The 21,508-nt window shown below is 36.6% G+C and overlaps 1 protein-coding gene across 1 annotated transcript in view; it reads right to left on the reverse strand.

The window, feature by feature from the left end:
* sog (chordin short gastrulation) overlaps positions 1-21,508 on the reverse strand; it is a 70,482-nt gene that overhangs the window by 8,944 nt on the left and 40,030 nt on the right. The window contains exons 4-7 of the mRNA XM_089702379.1: positions 2,709-2,780; positions 2,160-2,422; positions 1,734-1,867; positions 5-278 (exon numbers count right to left, since the gene is read on the reverse strand). Coding sequence (XP_089558505.1) covers positions 5-278; positions 1,734-1,867; positions 2,160-2,422; positions 2,709-2,780 — 743 coding nt within the window. The remainder of the gene's footprint in view (positions 1-4; positions 279-1,733; positions 1,868-2,159; positions 2,423-2,708; positions 2,781-21,508) is intronic.

Below are 21,508 nucleotides of genomic sequence, written 5' to 3' on the forward strand. Positions count from 1 at the left end.
TCACCTCATCAATGATAGTCTGGTTCTTCTCCGGTAGAGTCAGCAGAACACGTATCGCCTGTTCCCTCGAGCCGGGTTTGAACACTCCATTGAACACAATCGCTAGGTGCAGGCTAGGAGCAGCTCCAGCTGCACCTGTGACTACAGCAGTACCGCCCCACCAGCCCTCCTCCTGTCCGGGCACGCGGTAGTCGTCGCACGCGCCGTTACCAATGGATAGCGGCGCGTGTTCCGGCTCGAGGAGGGACGTGAACATCTCTGTTGATAGTGCTGGGTATCTGTGAAATGATTTTTGATTGAGTAATTTGTGCCCGACCAAACTATCTGCCGATAAAAAGTCTGTGGTCTGCGGGGGCTCTTAATTGTTTAACTAATTTTGCTTCTAATATACATCGGTATATAAACGAAAATCCCTTCGAAGTAGTTTTATTGATAACGGGTGAATCGATAAATTAATATTTTTGAAGCGAAATTTTGAATTACACACAAAATATTAGAGAATACGTTATATGGAATGCACACCACAGTATGGAATTGAAATAAATTATTTAAAAATAAAAGTTGGAAGTCTAGTTAAATATCTAATACAAGGAAAAACATCAAACAATTTGATGATCTATAAACCTATGAATAATGATAGGAATTAATTAACGAGGTTCCACTTGAGTGAATTTCCACTGTAAATATTTGTAAAATAAATAGCTTCGTCTAGACTAACTGCTAATGAAGCCAAGTGAGTTTCCGTTATTAATCATACGGTTAATTTAATACGAACAATGAGGCTCGTAGCGATATCCTTGAAACAATATTGCAAGGTTAATTCTTCTGCATCGGAATTGGGTTCTGATTGCGCCTATTTATCAACATGATGTAAGTTACCTACTTTGATATTTTTACTCAGATGCTAATTTCATTATAAAAATAACCCTATAAAAATAAAAAAATAAATAATACCTACGTAAAAATAAACTTTAGTTACGATACCATTTTAACTGATGAAAAAAAGAGAAATATTGAGATAAATGCTAACAGTTCTATCAGATACATTGTCTCTTATAAAGTTCAATTCTACTTAAAAACATGACACTAAGAATCCCGGATAGTAAAATTAATTTGTATGAATAGTGTTTGAAAGCTGCAAAAGAAGATTAGAGTCCGATTTCAGTTAATTGTATGCGCACTTTCCGACTGGTTTAATGTAGTTTTAAGCGCCCATACGCATTCACTAATAACACAGTATCGAAGTGAATCCATTCTAGCTTCATTACCATACAGCAATATTTCACAGAATTATATTAAAGGAATAGCGGCTTAGGTGCAAATGGACCATACGCCGGTATGGCAAGCAATTGTAATGCATCGGAAACATTGCTGCATATAAAGCTGCATTACGCTTCATGAAAGCGCTCATATAAACTCTACTTTACGACTATACTCTCGGCTCTTACAAGACTTGAATATATAGACTCTAAATTTAACACAATTTAAATCTTTAGCGCGCGATAAAGCCTTGAGGTATTTACTAGTTGCTGATTATATTATAATAATGATGTTTTCATTTTGTGAAAATATAGTTATAGAAATTGTATAAAAAACACAAAATACAAGAGGTTCAAACGAAATAAGATGTTGTAGTTAATGTCATAGAGTCATAGGCTATCCAAGACCTTGGATAGTTCAATGGTTCAGTCTTTTCTATTAGCACAAATAAACAAAATAAATATTTTTCTTACCTGCTAATCCGCCCACTGAGCGCACTATCCATAGAATTATTCCTCTCATCTCCCCATATAAGGGCCACGTATAGAGAGCCTTCTCTTAACAAGCGCTTGTACTCTCGTGGTACTCTGCGCCACACACCACATAGCTAGAAAAGATATATACTTAGTATAATAATGTTTAATGACCAATTAGCATATTTTATACAGAAGAGAAAGGATAAGTTACACCTTAGATAATATTGTAATACCAAAATGAAAAAACAAAATTTAATGGAACTTGAAAAGAAGACTGGATAATGAAGATAAACAAAAACATTTTTACTGTAAATTGAGGGGATACATAAAGAAGAAAAAAATATGTTAATGGAAATAAAACAAATGCTAAGCTATTTCTATAGATCAGAAACTTAAAAGCTTTTTGACTCAACTCAAACTTACCTTATCCGTTTTATCTTCATAAGTAGCATGTATACCCGGCGACTTCTTCAAAGGGTGCTCCAAAAGCATACGTCCTCCTCTATCCAAAAAGGCCAGAGCTCTTGGCTGATTGGCCATAGACGGTCCCAATAGGACAGACCAGAAGAGATGGCGGCGTCGAAACGTGAAGCGGGCTGTAGCAACCCCAGCCGCTACAGGCACGCCTGTCATGTCATCGCGCCGAATGCAGAGAGGGGACCTACCCGTTAAGAGTGCCCCAAAATCTGTAATTCATTTTGAAATAATATGTCTTACAAACAGCTCGCATAGAAACAAAACTAAATATATGCAGAAATAGAATGATGAATCAACAGTGGGAATTTGGTTATTGATAAAATAATCATTAGAATCGAATGATAACTAGAAAAGATAAAACAATATCCCAGAAATAATAGATAATAATCTATCAAATAGAAATAGTAATTTACTGCATTGCTATTTAAAGTAATATGATTCATACCTACCAAAAATGATAGATATAGGCATATGAAAACTTGAGTAAATACGTACGTTTCATGCTCAATTCTTCTTCTTCTTGTCCAATTACGATGGTAGGACTATCTTCTTGGACAATATCGGGAGCTAAAACAAAACACCAACATTGATTTAATAATAATCAAGCAGACTACAAACAAGTAAATTAATCAAGGTAATATTGCCATGAATACTGAAGCCAACTGATATGGATGGAGGTAATAAATTAATTAGTGCATACGTGCATTTGCCCTGAATAGATTTATCTAATCTTTCATTTATTTATTGCATTTGCCTAAGAATTTTACTTTACATTGTAAGTGCTTTCTTTGGCACACATAAAGCAAACCAAAAGGCTTAGAAAACAAGATCTTTCAGTTAATTGACTAAAGTCTGCGAGAAGAATAGGGGCCGATTGGTGAGACCTTCCTGACCTCACTGTTCTGTTTGATTGGATGAAGTTTCATTCAATCGTATCAGAATCATCTGACGTCTAGACGGCGACATAAAAATTACTATTCTACATCGCTTTCTTATAAAAATACAGCATTCATATACTTTTCATTAATTCATGGCATTCACCTCAATCATTGCTTCATATCAATCGCTTGCGAGTATAAAAAATAATTTATTAGTAATAATATATAATATTTCAATGACGCATAAATTATAATTAGTTACTTTATACTTTTCAAACACAATCGACTAAAATGTGTTCCCCGACGAGTATAATTTGGAGGTCTTCAAGAGGAGAGTGAACAGGTACATTTTAGGGAAGCGCGCTCCATCTTAGGCCACATCTCAGCTTACCATCAGGCAAGATTGTGGCCAAGCGCTCCTCTATTGTACAATAAAAAAATGAATTGATTTATAAGAAATATTCTTAACTTATTGTACTTCTTATATTATGTCATACAGTATGAAAATTGTTGTACACATATAGAAACGATTATTTTGTGGATAAATTACAACATTATAAAATTTATTATAAGCCTACCATTGATCCGAAAGTGCCTTAAATAACTACTGCTCAAATATAAATGCTACAATTAGAATTTATTGTCTTTATAAATTTATCCAGAAGCAGTTACAGCCAGTCGGCATAATAAATAATTTATTAATTCTAATAAATACGGTTTCACGCCTTGCTTAAACACTGCTATCTCTACGACACACTTCTGAATAAGGATAGATACGTTGCATCTTTGGCTATAAATTATAGACGCAGTAAATCCTCTTATCGTACCTGATTATGCCCTCTGTGATATGTTAAACAAGCAATTTCCACACTAACTTTGGTAAACATTATTACGAGTGGACTTGTTTGCGCAATCAAATCTCGAGGCAGATTATGATTTACTAGTGCAGGGTGGCGCCAATATATTTATAACAATCTGTGTATTCATTTAATGTTTAAGACATGCTCAGATTTATAACGAAGTGGCGCCAATACAACGTCACAATATGCGTCCTATACGTATTACTCATATGTATTCTTGTGTACATATAGTAGATCAAGAGAGTTCAAGATTTTTTCATATCCTTCGTTTTAATTTTTAGTTTCAAGTGCAGTTTTCCAGTTTCAAGTGGATATTGTATTAATTTTTTTTGTTGGAATAGCTGTTCAAGTGGGGGATGAAAGTTCAAGATATGCAATGAAGTATCGGATGATATGCGTAGGTACTCTACATTCTTCTTTTCTGAACGGTTTGAGATGTGAGCGACGGCGCCGAGCCGACACCTTTGACTCGACCGAGCGCGACACGGCGCCGCACTTTGCGTTTGTGTGCGCAATGAATATTTATGCGCATTCACACACACAATAGACGGAGAAAATCCACTCCACTCAAGGTGTCACAGAACGTTTCCACTCGTTAATGTCATTTAACGTAAATTTAAACTTTTGAAAGCAGCCTTGAGTGTACAGACGTGACGTGACTAGAGCGGAGACGAGTTCATTCCCAGTCCAGTCGCGGTCTAACGTCTTTGGGCCTCTTCGACGCGGCGAGTTTTCCAATCGTATGATGTAACCCGGCGCCGTATTGACGACCGATACCATGAATAGACCGGCATACACGACACTTACGATAATACATAATTCATTCTAGAGTAATGTGTAAAAAAGCCAGTCTCTTACGTTATGGGTGCTATTCGCAATTCCAAGAATTTATACCAAGATTCAGCTCTGTCATACTGATAACTAATCCTCAATCTTACATTGTTGGTGTAAATCTCGTGAATCTACATCACGCCTTTTTAACAACACACTAAATCATATAAGTTAAAAGATAACACTAAGTAAAGAGAATTTTGTCGTTTAACTTTATAAAAACCGAAACAAAATTTACAACTGACGTTTAATCTTGTTCAAAAGTGTATGATACATTTTTATCTTAGTGTGTCGTAACTAAGCTAATTGTAATATTTATAGCAAGGCCTCGGCATTGGATATGAACGTCAAAAATGCAATGAAATTGGAAAGCGCCTTGGCATGTGTACAGTGTCCGATGTTTGTGTACGTCTTTCGGATGTTTTCTGAAGAGACATTTGAAAATAATATTCTATGATTATAACCCTTTTTGATGTGATAAGAAGTCGCATTCGTGAAATAAAGACAAAAGGGAATAGCAGAACTTAAAAACAATAAAATGCCTGTATAGGTTATTAAATTTATTTATAACATTAAATTAATAATACCGTGTATCCTTTTTGGCTTAGCAAAACAGTTGGGTTATAAAAAGTAAGCTAGATATTATTTCTATTAAAGTTATTTTGGGAGGAAAATGATTGGCATGGAATACACTCTATGCGTCATTCGTCATAGCAACTATATACTAGGTAATAATAATTGAATTATTGTGGGGGTAGAATTAATTAAATTCAAAAAATGGTTTTGAATATTTTTAAAGAAATGACAAGGTATTAATTAATATTGCATTACATACTAAAAATGTTTTGAAATACTTTCTCGATAACATTTCTCTTATAAAGCATTATTATCAATAAATCTCAATTATTAAACGCTTGACCTAAATGCGTTCACAATGCAAACTGAAGATACAATTGTATTGTTTTCATTCAGAGCAGATACTCATTGTTTTTTACTTAAACAATTTATGAGTAAAGAGTAGGTATAAGTCATATTGCCGATGGCGGCGACACCTGCGTCACAGGAGGAGCCTGCAGAAGAAATCCCTGCCGTTACCCATGAGGAGTTGGAGTCGGCAGCTACGCGGCTTAAAGGGAAAAGCACTGCTCCTGGACCTGACGGTGTACCTGGCCGAGCGTGGGTGCTAGCGTTGGAAGCCCTCGGGCCCCGGGTGGAGCGGTTGTTTTCGGCTTGCCTTGAGCGGGGCCAATTTCCCCGTCGGTGGAAGACGGGGAATTTGGTCCTGTTAAGAAAGGAGGGGCGCCCGCGCGATTCTCCCTCAGCGTACAGGCCTATTGTATTGCTTGACGAGGTGAGCAAGCTTTTTGAGCGCGTTTTCGCAGCTCGCCTCGTCAACCATTTGGAGGGAGTGGGACCAGACCTCAGCGGGAACCAGTTCGGCTTTCGCCGTGGTCGGTCCACACTTGACGCGATATCTCGCGTGAGAGCCACCGCAGAAGATGCGGCCGCTAGTGGAGAAGTCCTCCTGGCGGTGTCTTTGGACATCGCCAACGCGTTTAATACCTTACCGTGGGACAGTATTCTGCAAGCTCTCCACTATCATCGCGTGCCGGGCTACATGGTGCGACTGCTGCGGTCATACCTATCAGATAGGACTGTTGCCTATCCAACCCGCGATGGATGGAGTGAGAAGGAAGTGTCGTGCGGTGTCCCACAGGGGTCAGTCCTCGGGCCTCTTCTGTGGAACATCGGGTACGACTGGGTCCTGCGCGCCACTAACCTCCCAGGTGTTGGCGTAACTTGTTACGCCGACGATACTCTGGTGACTGCGCGTGGGGCCACATACGAGGAGGCAGCTTTATTAGCTACCACGGGAGTTGAGCAGGTGGTGTGCCGCATCCGGCGGTTGGGACTACGGGTGGCGCTGGAGAAATCCGAAGCCATCTTCTTTCCCGGTCGCCGGAGGCTACATAGCGCAGGCTCAGAGATCCGGGTGGATGGGGTAGCGATCAGGGTCACCACCACCATGAGATATCTAGGTATCGTGTTGGATAGCCGATGGAGGTTCACGGAGCACTTCCGTCGCCTCGCCCCCCGTCTTGTAGGGGCGGCCGGAGCACTGGGAAGTTTGCTGCCAAACCTTAGAGGTGCTGGGGGTGGGTGTCGCCGGCTATACACTGGCGTAATCCGCTCCATGGCCCTCTACGGGGCCCCCATCTGGGCAGACACCCTGAGCGCCCGTACCAGACCCCTCTTGCGGAGGCCGCAGCGGGTCATGGCGCTCAGGGTAGTTAGGGCATACCGCACGGTGTCTTTTGAGGCTGCCTGCGTAATGGCCGGAACGCCGCCATGGGATCTGGACGCCGAGATGCTAGCGGACGTGTATCGCCGCGTCTCGGCGTCTAGGTCACATGGGGTGAATCCTTCCTACGAGGAAGTAGAGGAGTGGAGGGTCGAGGCTGCCGAGCGGCGGTTCCGGGAGTGGGAACGCCGGCTCGAGGAGCCCAGCGCGGGTGAGAGGACGGTTGCGGCCATACGTCCAGTCCTCCAAGAGTGGTGCGACAGGCGGCACGGGGCCATAACCTTCCGCCTTACGCAGATACTGTCCGGGCACGGCTGCTTCGGGCGGTACCTGTGTAAAGTCGCGAGGAGGGAGCCCAGCATGGTCTGCCACTGGTGTGCCTGCCCGGAGGACACGGCAGATCACACTCTTGCCGTGTGTCCCGCGTGGGCCGAGCCCCGTGCTCGCTTAGTCGCGATAATTGGGCCGGATCTCTCTCTACCCTCCGTTGTTCGTGCAATGGTGGATGGCGACAGATCCTGGCGTGCGGTGATCGCATTCTCGGAGAGCGTGATCTCGCAGAAAGAGGAGGCAGAGCGGGTGCGCGAGAGGGATCCTCACGCGGACCCGATCCGGCGCAGACGTCTTATTGGGCGTCGTCGCCGTGTTGCGGCCGCTTTACACGGTCGCAACGTGCCTCCTTGACGAAGGGCGCCGGGCGGTGGAACGGGGAATGTAATCCATCGTCCGGTGCGGTGAGGCGGCTTGAGACGTGTTCCGCTCATGCCGCCAACGGGAGGGAAGAGCAGGCAAACTACCTTTCCTGTTCTTGGCTTGCGCCTGGCCTGGAGATGGGCTGCCGTCGAGGGGGTCGCGGAAGAATTCCAACAAATACCCGCGGCCCCATCATTAAAGCGGCTCGACGGAACACAGTGGGGTTTTAGTCGGTAAGAATCCGACATAACCCACGGCTCCTTCCCCGGGGGCCGTGGGTATCTTTGGAAGATTTCCCCACTATAAAAAAAAAAAAAAAAAGGTATAAGTCATATTATATACATAAAGTAATATGCAGTTTGGGTTTGCAGAAATTACCTTATGCCTATAGGGTTCAAAAATAGACTATCGCGTATCAAAGGAAATTTCTATGGAAACAAGATGTTTCGCAGCAGTAAAAATTACACTATATATATATATAAATTTTTAGTCTCGTAACTAATCTACCCAGTTAAAAATTGTACCAACTTATCAGCAACTTGTTGTTTGTTTCTAAACGTAAAAAAGAATGCATTATACCTTGCCTATTATCAATATGCAATTGTATCTAGATGGCATGTAAATTTTTAATTCAATTACTTTTAATTGACTTACATTTTAAACTGGTTATAATGAACATACCTCCGCATAACATAAACAATCAGAATATTATTAACACATAATTATCACTGTCAGCCGTAATTTACAAAGTTCAGCTCAAAGTCTAATTGGCACAGTGAATTGTAAGGATTCCACGTAACTGCAACCAAAGCATTGTGATTTGTAACCGCGCGTTATTTCATTGAAGCTGTCAACAATGACACGATATGGGCTACGCTTATTGCGTGTGCATTACCGGCTTGTTTGCAGTCGGCTTGCATTAATTTATAGCTAACGTATATTTTGCAGTGATTATGGCGAAGAATGTTGGAAGGCGCGGTCTTATTGTTGTAGATAGGCACGCCGCAGCGTTCGTGTCTGCTCACACGCCCTCATATCTGTCGCTATGAGAATGCAATGAACGTTGGCTCAGTTTCAATACAGTCCATTTCCATAAAATATAATTCCATCCCGATGCTCTGGATGTGCCGATGTTAATGTTTCCGTGTAAAAAAATATTAACGCACTCTAATGTTCGTTGTGCATTCGCACAGAGCGACCCACGTTTTTGAGCGACAGCAATGATCGACATACTCCCACGCGTTACATGTACCGCGGGCGGAAACCATGTTGGTACAATACCGACGAATGCGCAAATTCAATGTTCAATAAAACGGTTGTAAGTACGTGCTTTCGAAAGATATACCCACATCAGAAAATCCATGTTCACGCCCGCGTGTTCCATGTAAGGTGGCAATGAACGAGGTATTGTACGGGCTCTGGTATTTCTGCGGCTGCCTATGCATCGCCGTTTACGGAAGAGCGCTTACCCAAAAAAGTAGAACAACAAACCACGTCCGCGCTGTTTACAAGACGTGCAACACTTCGACCGCATTGTCCTTCGGTGAAACGCTAGCAATTTGCATTTAACGCCTACAAGCCTTGAGCCAAGTGGAACCGTTGTTGTCTCGGTAACCGAGGGCCATTTTCTTTTATTACTAAACTAAGTGCGTGTAGTCTCTGAAGAAAGCTCTTAGTTATATCAGTAGCTCTTTATAGCTTTACCAGTACCTTAGCGGTAACAATTTCATTTAATTTTCCTTAAAATTCATTTGTTTTAAAGAATTTTTTAACATTATATTGTGAGGTGAGTGAAATAAAATGCAAAAATTGTCTCAATGAGATCTGAACTAAAAATTGCTATATCTAGGTATACCTACATGGTATTTTGCAAAATATATCTATTCATGAAAATAAATGCAATACAAAAATTACATTAAATCCTAAGTTACCTTGATAATTTATTAATTTCAGTTAAAAAAGTATTTGAGTAACTGTACAAAATTACGATACCTATATAATTAACAATGTTTGTATCGACAACACGATGCGAATACAACAGCCGATCGCTTGATAATAAAGAAAATGGTGTGAACGAGGTCTATTGGCGAATGACATATCAAATTGCAAAGTAGACAACGAGTAAAGGTATATAAAGGTGGTAAGGCAGCAATCAAGTCTGGTCTTTACCTCTAGTTCGTTAAGGTTTATTTCAGCCGGCCAATTTATCTAGATGTTACCTTTAATGTGTGAATACATTGTAAATCGAACAGCGAGGACGCGCACTGAGATCAAAGGCGATCCGTTCTGAATATACAAGTCGAATACACTCTACAAGTATATATCGAATGACTAACGTTCCTACACACAATTGTAGACAACTTTTTAAAGTGAAAAGATACAATTGATCGTATCAATGATCTTTAGAAAAACAACATGAAATAAATGATTAAAATATGAAAATATCAACTTGGTATGAGTAATATCTTCGTAAAAGAAAAAAATCCTTGTGTATGTGATTATAATTTGCTACATCAAAATGAAAAGCAAGAAATATAATGTGATTAATAACTACATGGAAACAGATAAACGATTTCTAAGAAATGTAGTCGTAGAATCAAGATTAAAGTATATTATTCTTTATTAAATAATTACATCCAAGAATATATGTGCGCAAATACATGAGGATTTGACGTTGATGAACTACTTTTACTAATTTGAAAGCGAGATCATATATTTTTTTATTTTTCCGAAGAAATCCTGTAATTATTACCTACAATGACAATTTATATTTTAACGTTTTTATTTCCTTCCTTTTCATTTTGGCATAGTAAATACTGAATTTAAATCGAGGAAGGAAGAAAAATAATCCTTTTTTGACAACTAAGCCTATGTAACGAGCGTACACGAGGAAAAGGAAATAAAAGCTAACCACTGATGCTGCTGTGGATTTCAACCAGTCAATCATAAAGGAAAAAACGCGATGATGTATTTACCCCATATAGAGGTTCTTACTGGAATTACTTTTTTGTTTCGTCGGCATAATTCACTTTATAAAAAGGTGCCCTTTAGAATGAACTCACGTCATCCATCGGACTAATTACGTATATTAATCATGGTTTCATCTTACAATAAAATTAAATGCTTTCTCGTTTTTTTAATGTCTCTCACTTTATTATTGTGAAATCCGAATCATAGATATTGCAAAATATTGGATTTTTATAACTTTGGTACTTATTTGAGTCATTAAAAACATTGTATACTATCGATAAAATATGGTATAACCAATAACGCTGATATATATTTACCTAATTGAAAACTACTAAATCCTCAGTAGATACAATTTTACATCGGCTCATTCAACGTCACTTGACGCGTCAACTAAAGATATAAATCGATTGGATATCGTCCCTTCCGTGATGATTGAAACGGGGAAAGAGGAATAAACAAGTAACTGTAAATGTTAACTATCTATAACCTTGATCTCGGCACGAACAAAATTTTAATTGCAATAAACAATAATAGATACCAAGCCCCAGTTCATGGATTGGTTGTGAATGCTGATCATTGTGGGGAAGCCATGTGGCCGCCGGGCTATGGCGCCAGTCTGACCATGAATTGTAAGATACCAAAGGTTGAAGGTCTTCATCACTGACCTTTGCTTCGATTTTTAGAAATGGACATAATTACAACCACAGAAAAGTATATAGATAATGCAATCTTAACCACAATACGTTGTAACTTCCAGACACGAGCCACGTTATAAAAAATAAGAGGAATTATTACTACTACTATTATCGACACTTCATTCATGAGTATAAATTTCATAGCCTGTGATTGTGTGACTTAGATACCGAAAGAAAAGTAACCCAGTCATGCTGCAACAAGTAAATTGTTAAACTGTAATCACAATCACAGTGATCTATCGTGATATGAATGGCTTATCCACTTGACGAAGTAATTTTCCACAAATTTAATTTACATCATAAAGTTTGTAAACAAATATTTGCAAAACATTACCTAGCAATATCATAATTCTCTACAAAGCTGTAGCGCTTATAAAAGAGTTTATCTAAGATTAACGGCTTTTAAGAACAGTTTAAAAAGAAAATATTAATATAGAAAATAGAAATATTCATATTTAAGTATAAGGAATTATAATTAACAAGAAAAGCTTAAACAGAGGTCTTCATAAGTTGGGAAGGTTTAAAAACAGAACTAGAGCAATCAATGCAGAAGCTATATTAAAGTGTTAATAAAGTATGTGTAAATCTTGTGGCGGCTCTAAATGTTTTGAAGGCTAGTTAGCTTTTTCTTCGAGCTACATGGTCTTAGGTCTAAGAAATAGTTCTTATAGAATCCAGAATACCATGAATGATTTACAGGATTTGTTGTGTGTTTAGGTTTTTTATTTGAAAGTCATACAGCCCCATCTTAGGTAAAAAAATTATCTGGATGACACCGTTTTTTAAAGTTTTTAAAGAAATTCAAGAAAATGTAGAGCTCGATATAGAAAGAAATCAAAGTTATTTTATACCATTAGTTTTAAAATTTATATGAAGATTTAAAATATGTATTATATATTATTGTAAAACCATGAAAACGCTGAGAAACGCTGTATATTATGTAACGTAAATCGTATACGTTCTTGACATTATTCTGTAACCAGATTCACATGTTTTATGAATCATAGTACAGATGCAAATACAGCGCTACTTATATCATCAAATGCAAATTGTAAGATAGTATAATCCTAAAATATCGAGGTTCATTATTTTATTATTTTATGCTGTAGATAAAATGTTTATAACATTTAGTAGTTATAATAAGTATGTCACTATTAGTGAATTGGTTACAAAGGCCGCAGGTCAAGCCTGTAACATCGAATCAATTGATTAGCTTGGATACTAATCGTGTTTCTTAGTTACTTCATCCAGTGCTAGGATTTATCGCTTTAATTAAATAGATTTTAATGCCTCATAAAACGGATGACCGTTTCAAGAGCACGAAAGGTACACTAATAATAGAACGTGATTCAATCATTGATAATAATGGCTCTATAAGTGTCATAATATCACGACTTGTGTGACATAGGAACAGCAATGTATCAATTAACATTACAATACATTGAAGGAAACCCTGAGATTTACATAATTTTCTCTTCAAAATCTATCCACTGTCGGAGGTTTTCAATGTCAGTGTGTGTTTACTACGTATGAACGTCATGTTTTACTCATTTTCACCAATTTATATTCATATTTGTGCTAATTCTGTTAAATGTTACATTTAAATCGAAGTCAAATAGCTATATCAACACTATATTACTATGTTATATAAGAACGCTGAATTAGCAAGGCAACAGCTCAACATCTACTAGCCAAGAATACACATTTAATCATACCTACTTTCAGTTTTTGTAAAAACAATAATTAATATGTAACTGTTAACAGTCCGATATTTTAATAAAAATATCAGACTTTGATTGTTTCAATTAATGACAGACTTAGTAGTTTCATTGTTCATCTACTTTGGTCTATTAAAACCATTTGCGATGTACAGCCGGCCAATAATTTGTACGACCTCGATAGATCAGAAACCGCAAGTCATTTTATTAAACATTATAAAAGAATATTAATAAAATTTAAACAAATTAAGTAATGCAAGCATTCCAAGACCGTAAAGAATACCCAATTTGTCGCATAGGAATGTAAATGTTAATACTTTCTTACTTTTTTTAAAGAAAATACACATTTCGCTAATATATGTAGTTTGTTTACATAAAACTAATCACGTATATCATCAAAATGTATGTATCAAGCAGTGAGCGGTAAATTTTTCACAGAACCAAATAACAGGCGATGTTTATGAATTCCTCTCAGCACCTTACCGCACGCACGTAGTTCAATAAACATCTATGTCATCGGATCTACACTATATCTTACAAGTGCTTCCAATAATAATTACATTTGCCACTTCATATATATATGCTCTACATATTATGAAATATTGATGTGCGTAACGCACGCGGGTGAAAATGCGTTATCAATAATTATATTTTATACTAGCAATGCCCTGCGGTTTCATCCGCATAGATAGCGATATCGTTACAGTGAAAAGTCTACTATAGGTCGGACTATAGGTTTAATTTTTAATCACATGATAATCACCTTTACCCCGTCCCGCACTACGGCCTTTTTTTTTTTTGTTTTAGTGGGGAAATCTTTCATAGATACCCACGGCCTCCGGGGGAGGGGCCATGGGTTATGTCGGATTCCTACCGACCAAAACCCCACTGTGTTCCGTCAAGACGCATATTGGTAGAATTCCTCCATGACCCCCGCACTACGGCTTGCTCGAACAGTATAGGTACCTACTATTTTCTGTAGATTGACACTTTTAAAAATTCGTTATATCTTTTGAATAGAATATCTAATTCTTTTCATTTAAAAAGTATTTTGCTGGTATTGAAACAGTCTATAATAAAACATCATTTAATGGGATAAGGATTAATATATGTGTATCGATAACATGGTTTGATTACTGTCGGCACTTCTATTTACTTTGAAAACGTAAAAAAGTTGTTGTAGTAACATAACTACTGAAGATGGACATATGGTATCGCGGACTTTCTTGTAGATATTGATCCATTCTATAATACCGTAGAACATTTTTTTGTTCTATCTTCAATAGATTCCGCAGCGCACGCGATGACAGATTTTTTATTGAGGATTTTTTTACACCTTGGGTTACATTATTGCATTTTTGGTAAGGATCTCTAATTTTTTTGAAAATGCAATATAGCCTATGTTGTTCAGTAAAGATGCAGCTTTCTAATGGTGAAAGAATTTTTGAAATCGGTCCAGTAGTTTAGTAGTTTTTGCGTGAAAACCATACATACATACATACATACATACATACTTACAAACTTTTCCTCTTTATAATATTAGTATAGATTATAAGTGTTTGTTTAAAAAATATCATAATGATAAGCATACTTTCTCAAAATTATCATCTGGTCAAAATTAATGATGCATGATGTGTTTATGACTCTACCGAAATTTAGTGATTTTTATAGAGCAAATATTTTGCAAAATTTTAAAACATTAGTGCAAAATTTATTCCGATTGTAAAAGTTTATTTAAAACTGCCCTAATTATACAGATGTGACTAATAATAACGATGGTTTCCCTAAAGCAATCCTGCGATATTTATGGTCTGTTTATTGATTCTATCGATGCATTTCCGCTCATAAGAGAACAACGTGCCGGTATGTCCTGTCATATTTAACACTTTTCACGGAGTAAATATATTCCGAACACGCATATAACACTCATGAATTATTACAGTTTAAAAAGGGCTGTTTGTGGACACCGTCCATTCATATTCAAGCGGCAACAACAGATGCAGAAAATAGCAAACGATGTTCTGATCATAAAATTACGTACTAGCGAGTAAGTGCTGGCGCCACATTTCTATGAACAATAGTCGTATGGTAATAGCGTCAAACGTTCGATCATAACCTGCGCACTCGACGCACATAAATGTAAATAATAATATTTACGGATAAGTCGCTTCACTTTTGTCAATCATCTTAAATACAATATATTTGTTGAAATAAATGTTTTAAATTGAAATAAATATTTTATCTGGAATTAAATACAAGAGTGGAATAAAAGAGTAAACTTTACTTTTTATAAATTACAAAAACAAGATTTTTTATTATTTAAAACTAATTGAACAATGCACATTAAACCAGTATATCTCATTTTACACGCTAACGTAATGCAAAGTGATAACCTCGTGGTGACAGAAAGACGTCATCTACAAGCAATATAATATGATTATATGTACCTACAATCTAGTCCATATCGCGAGTCCATTTATGTCCTAGACACAATAAATTCCTCACATGAGCGAATTGTAAACAAAAAAAAGAATGTGAAATAGATAATAAAAACTTTAACTATAGCATTATTCAACGGCTAGGTAAATCACAAACGTGGGGTTAAACCTTTTGCTCTATTATAGGTACTATTTGATTATGGAATTCCTGGGAGTGGTGATTGTATAGTGACTATGAGGTAAACAGTTATCAGTGTATTGGAGGCAGTACCGGTAGCTATACCCATTCTCACCAAATTTGCCTAGAACCGCCGTCGGCACCGGCGCCAGTCTACTTTCCAAATAGCCTTCGTGTCTCGCCTGTGACCTTTTACGCACACTTGCCTTATGGGCCTACTCCACTCCTAGCTTCATAGATTTGAGCTGACTTCTGACAGAAATATTTTAATTGCGCGCATTATATTTATTTTTCTTATTAGTTCGTACCTTAATCGGACAGTAATTATAGGAACCGATGCAATTACGCGTCCGACGGTAATTCAATTTATCCTAATAAAATACGCTATAGCCTGCCGAGCATATTTTCTAATTCTTCGAAATTACACAGATACTCTGACCCGATCATAAAGCAATATGTAATGATGTCAATAGTCGTGATTGAATAGAACAGTTATTTTAAGAACAAGCTAATAACATTATATCAAATTTAATACCTAGCGTGCAAAAGATAACGATAATGGTTCGTCGACATGAATAAATAGGTAGCAGCTAGTGAACAGTAGTACTACAAATATGCGGATAACTATGTCGCAGGCCGCATAGGGCATGCACCCGGGTTTACCCGGTTCCGAAAAACCCGGGTAAACCCGGGTTTTTTGATGATCTTGAGAACCGGGTCTGAAAAGTATGAAACCCGGTTCTCCCGGTTCCGACCAAAATATTAAAATATAAAGTATTATTTATATTTTGCTGCATTATTTAAACAAATTTATTGTATCTGGCAACGTCAGACTCACGTGCATCGCGAATTTTCATGCCACGCCTCAAGCGTGGCTCTGATTGGTTGTCTAACCTTAGATTCTATAAGTTTCCTACGGTTGCATTACCAAAAAAAAAATTAAAAAAAGGCTTCGAAAATGACAAAAATTAGGCTACAGAAATATTTTTATTAGATTTTGTCGTGAATTTGAAAAGCTGTTGATTTTACTGTTTCATATAATGATCCAGTCATGTTTTTTTTTTTTTTGGTATCAAGCTGTTTATATCGAATACTTAAGTCTTCGGTCTCTTTTATGTGAAAAAGTCAAACTCACAAGCCAACGCATCAAAATATACAGCCGTAAATGCTGAAAATTTTCGCAAATTTCGACATTCGCATGGGACTCAAAACCTACAGCTGGGTACTTTTCATGAACACAGAGCCTTTAAATTTGGTAAAAGTAACGTCTTATAACACAGATAAAGGAAAAATTGCTAGAAACATAAATTTTAATGTTACAACATTATAAAAAATAGGTTTGTTGGGAGCCCTCGGAGCGCGAGTCCGACTCGCACTTGGCCGGTTTTTTGCTTTATAGTTTGCAGTTATTGAATAAGGTTTAAGTTTATATGTAATATTATGATAACAAGGTACTTTTATAAGACTGATAAATAAAGAAAAGTATTGAAATTTTGTTTCTTTATTAATTTAAGAAAATAAGACACAAGCTGCGTAAAATAAAAGACCCATCAGTTACTTTTACAGTTACTTTTGTTTAATTTCGTATTTTTTCCGAAGTATTATAAAAGAACCGGGTAACCCGGTTCTACCCGGTTCTGAGCTCGATTTGGAACCGGGTTTCAGAAACTTGGAACCGGACTCGGTTCTGCATGCCCTAAGGCCGCAGCTAAAATGTGACTCGACAAGGTAAATTTTCATTAGTACGACAACCGAGATAATAGCCGTCCTTGTGACGAAGTGGCCTTTCTGATGACTTTTAGCAAAGAGAGTATTAATATTATTTATATTAAAAGGTTTGTCTACTTTCTTCAATGGCACACACAAGTACTTTTATTCTTTTTCTAAAATTTATTTTAGACTATTGACTATTGCCACAGCATCTGGTACTATATTTTTTGCAAATATATTGTTGTCAAGCTTATATTATGCTTTTATTTTATTTATCCAAAAAAATAATAGTAATAATAGTATAATCGAAAAACATAACTATAAATATAAAGTTAAGTGTAAACCACTAATAAAATTTCACACATCAACATTAACAGTAAACTATAAAATTTATAGATGTGCGCTTAATTTTAAACTTTAAAGTCTAACGTAGCATCATATTCAGGAATGCTATGTTGATAATTGCGACGTAAAATTGCAATATATGAGGTAGCTAATAGCTCCTGCCTATTCTGAAGCATATGAGCGCAATAACCGTCAAAATAGTTACAATTAACTTGGTAGATTATGACTATTGCATTTTCACACGTAATATACATTCTTCTAGAATACACGCACACCCACATTTGCTTTCGTTTGATCTGCATGCGGTATACTTGGTGATAAATGAAAATGCAAGCGTGCGTAATTTCAGCCGCACTAAGCGATAACGCCTGTGGCTGTTATGTGCACTGTGTACTGCTTTTATTTTATGAAATAAAATACGTAGTGTCAGAGGAAACTTTTGCAGATAATACTACATTTGTGGCAGTCGTAAACAAATACGAACTCGTGAATGAAATAATATCTTGTTTAAGGCCTTTGAGCGTTTTATTTTATGAGTAGATAATAATATTACAGTTTTATGCCAAATGTTCACTACTAAGCTAACAAACATTCACATTGAGCTGGTTACTGTAGTCAGAACTTAAGAAGCGGGCTTAAGGGGGCGCATAAAGCAAAATAACCAATCTTCTATTAGATGATACGTGTAATATGCAAGACCAAATCTAAAAAATAAAATATATATCAAACAAGATGATATGTTCAACGATTCTGTTTAATCAAAAACATAAAATATTAAAATTTACTCGATAAAAAAAAATCACCAAGTAAGCTCTAATTTTCACACTTTTACGTTTTCTACTTGACATGGTAATACTTATTATGATTTTTTTTTCATAAACAATTATATTAAAACATTTGCAAGATATTTGTCAGAGCATTTTGTGTAATTACTTTTAGTTTTGGTTTTATCTGCGATAAACCACTTTTGGCGCTCTTTTTTTCTCGAGATAAACGTTTGATTTTGTCACGATAAAAGTGGTTTATCGCAGATAAAACCAAAACTAAAAGTAATTACACAAAATGCTCTGACAAATATCTTGCAAATGTTTTAATATAATTGTTTATGAAAAAAATATCATAATAAGTATTACCATGTCAAGTAGAAAACGTAAAAGTGTGAAAATTAGAGCTAACTTGGTGATTTTTTTTTTATCGAGTAAATTTTATTATTTTATGTTTTTGATTAAACAGAATCGTTGAACATATCATCTAGTTTGATATATATTTTATTTTTTAGATTTGGTCTTGCATATTACACGTATCATCTAATAGAAGATTGGTTATTTTGCTTTATGCGCCCTCTTAAACTGTCAGTCATAAATAACGGCTTAGTTAATTTTACTGTTTCAGTTCAAATAAAATGATTACCTTTACAATTAAATAATTTCTGAATTTGAATTGACCAAAGCTTAACAAGCTTTACGTGTGCGGTGTGACCGATATCTAATAAGTTATAATGTTAGAATACAATGAATATTTTTGTCATAGTTAGGTAGAGCATATTATTTATTTTTTTTTTGATAATATATTACATAAGTATCTACCTAACCTACATTTACCTCTACATGGTTGGAGGAAGTTTTTTTCATAAAAGATAAATTTAACACAATTTCACTAGAGTATCATATTGTAGTATCATAACTTTCCATACCAGTTTCTTTTTCCTGTACAATCTCATTATATTGCAACATTTATGATTGAAAGGCGAATCTTACCGATAACCATAGATCCCTATCCTCTCAGCATCATCGGAATGTATCGCTAGTTTTCAATAAAAAGACAAAAGGACTAGATGAAAGATCTCCAATGTGAAAATAGCCGTAGTTGAAAACGTGGCGCCGGCGCCGGGCGTCGCGACGCCGCCTTTGTTTGCATATCGCGTATGTTCTCTATTTACGCAATTACGTTTCATCGTTTCAACAAACATGTACTAAAAGGCTAAATCAAAACGACATACCTGATAGCGCGTAAATCACTTCAAACTACGCGAGGCTGAAACACGTCAATGTTCAGAAACTGAAAACCTAGACAAGAACAATTTTAACGCATTTTTGCGAACTGTCATCTTCCTATATAATATAATAATTAATAACTTCTTTCTTATTCTACAAAATGCGACAGTGTTAATTATTTTTTATGCAACCCGTGACTAGAATCGCTTTAAATCTAATACATTGATTATTATTAAGGTTCGCGCTAATTACATATTTATATATGGATAGCATACTATAAGACATTCTTAGTAAAACATAAAAAACAGTCCAAGTGGCGCCAAAAGCGCAAGGAGCCATCGCTCACTAAGGCGGCAAGTCACGTAGGATTCCCACCACAAACGATGTTCCTATTACTCAGCAAGCTCGCCCACTAACCGCAATTGACTTGACTCGTCTTATTATCTACTATTAAAATAATAACGGATACGCTATCCCATTCGTCCCATTTAGAACGAAATTATATCGCGCAAGATGTCGCCGCTCGCACTAAAGTAATTGCATCTCGTAGCACGTAAGTATGCAAACGGTTATATGCACCCGAGTGAACTCACTCGAATTGAGAAAAATCATTACTCACTATATGATTTCGAACATCAAAGCGAAAGAAAATAACGTCACAGTTAAAAAAGCGCAAACAAAATTATGCACTGCGGAATGCATCGCTGAGGCAGAGACACCGATCTCACGAAAATAAAACGTCGATTGTACGTGGCATCGGCGTGCAACAAACAAATTCCTCAGAGGCACATACAGCACACTGAATTAGATACACTCGTGATCGACTGGATACGATGTGCGATGAACCGTGAACGTCTCACGAGCTCACGCACCCCTCATTTCTGGTTACTGTAGTCGGAACATAAGAAGCGGTTTTAAATTGCACTAAGTACAAATTACATACTCAAAGCTGAAAGCACCGTATGTCGTAGCTTGCAGCTACAACAATTTTAATTCTAAAATGTACCCTAAAGCATAACAGAGAACATAATAATGGTAGCGTACCTACTATCTTAAATGTTTCCCTATTACGCGTACAGGGAAAATAGGAAAAGTACAATACCAGGAAAACATAATTGAATTGTTACTCGTGTTTCTTATTTGAATTGTTACTCGTGTTTATATTGTTAGAAAGTTATAAGTTAAATAAATAAATAACCTCACTGAATATTTATCTGTAGATTGCTCTAAGATAGATAATAGATTGTTATCACATTTATAAAGTGTTAAAAATGGTAGTAAATTTACAATCCTTTATGTTCGTGTTATTTTCTTATTGCACAAAGTTATAAAGCGCGCCTATAGTTTATTACTTTGACACCTGGCTCATTTCTAAGATTCAATTATAATTAAATCTTTTACAGAACATTTCGCGGTAAATTTATTATGAACGTGATACGCTATAATATTATTATATCAAAGGAGACCGGCAAAGGGCAATCCGTTGAACTAGAGTTCTGCAAATCAATAATATTTGATAGATTTTATATTAGGATCATCAAACGGAGTTTACGACTAGCTTACATCTTAGTTTTACTGAGGCTGAATGATTCAAAATGAAATATATTTAGATTGCATTGCGATAAATAGTATTATATACTTCATATAATAAGATAAACCTATAAAACAACAGCAGACTGTAGA

This window comes from Colias philodice, chromosome 13 (genome assembly GCF_061535455.1).
Source record: "Colias philodice isolate Cphi_HAF_F1 chromosome 13, ilColPhil1 Martin Lab GWU primary, whole genome shotgun sequence".
NCBI lineage: Eukaryota > Metazoa > Arthropoda > Insecta > Lepidoptera > Pieridae > Colias > Colias philodice.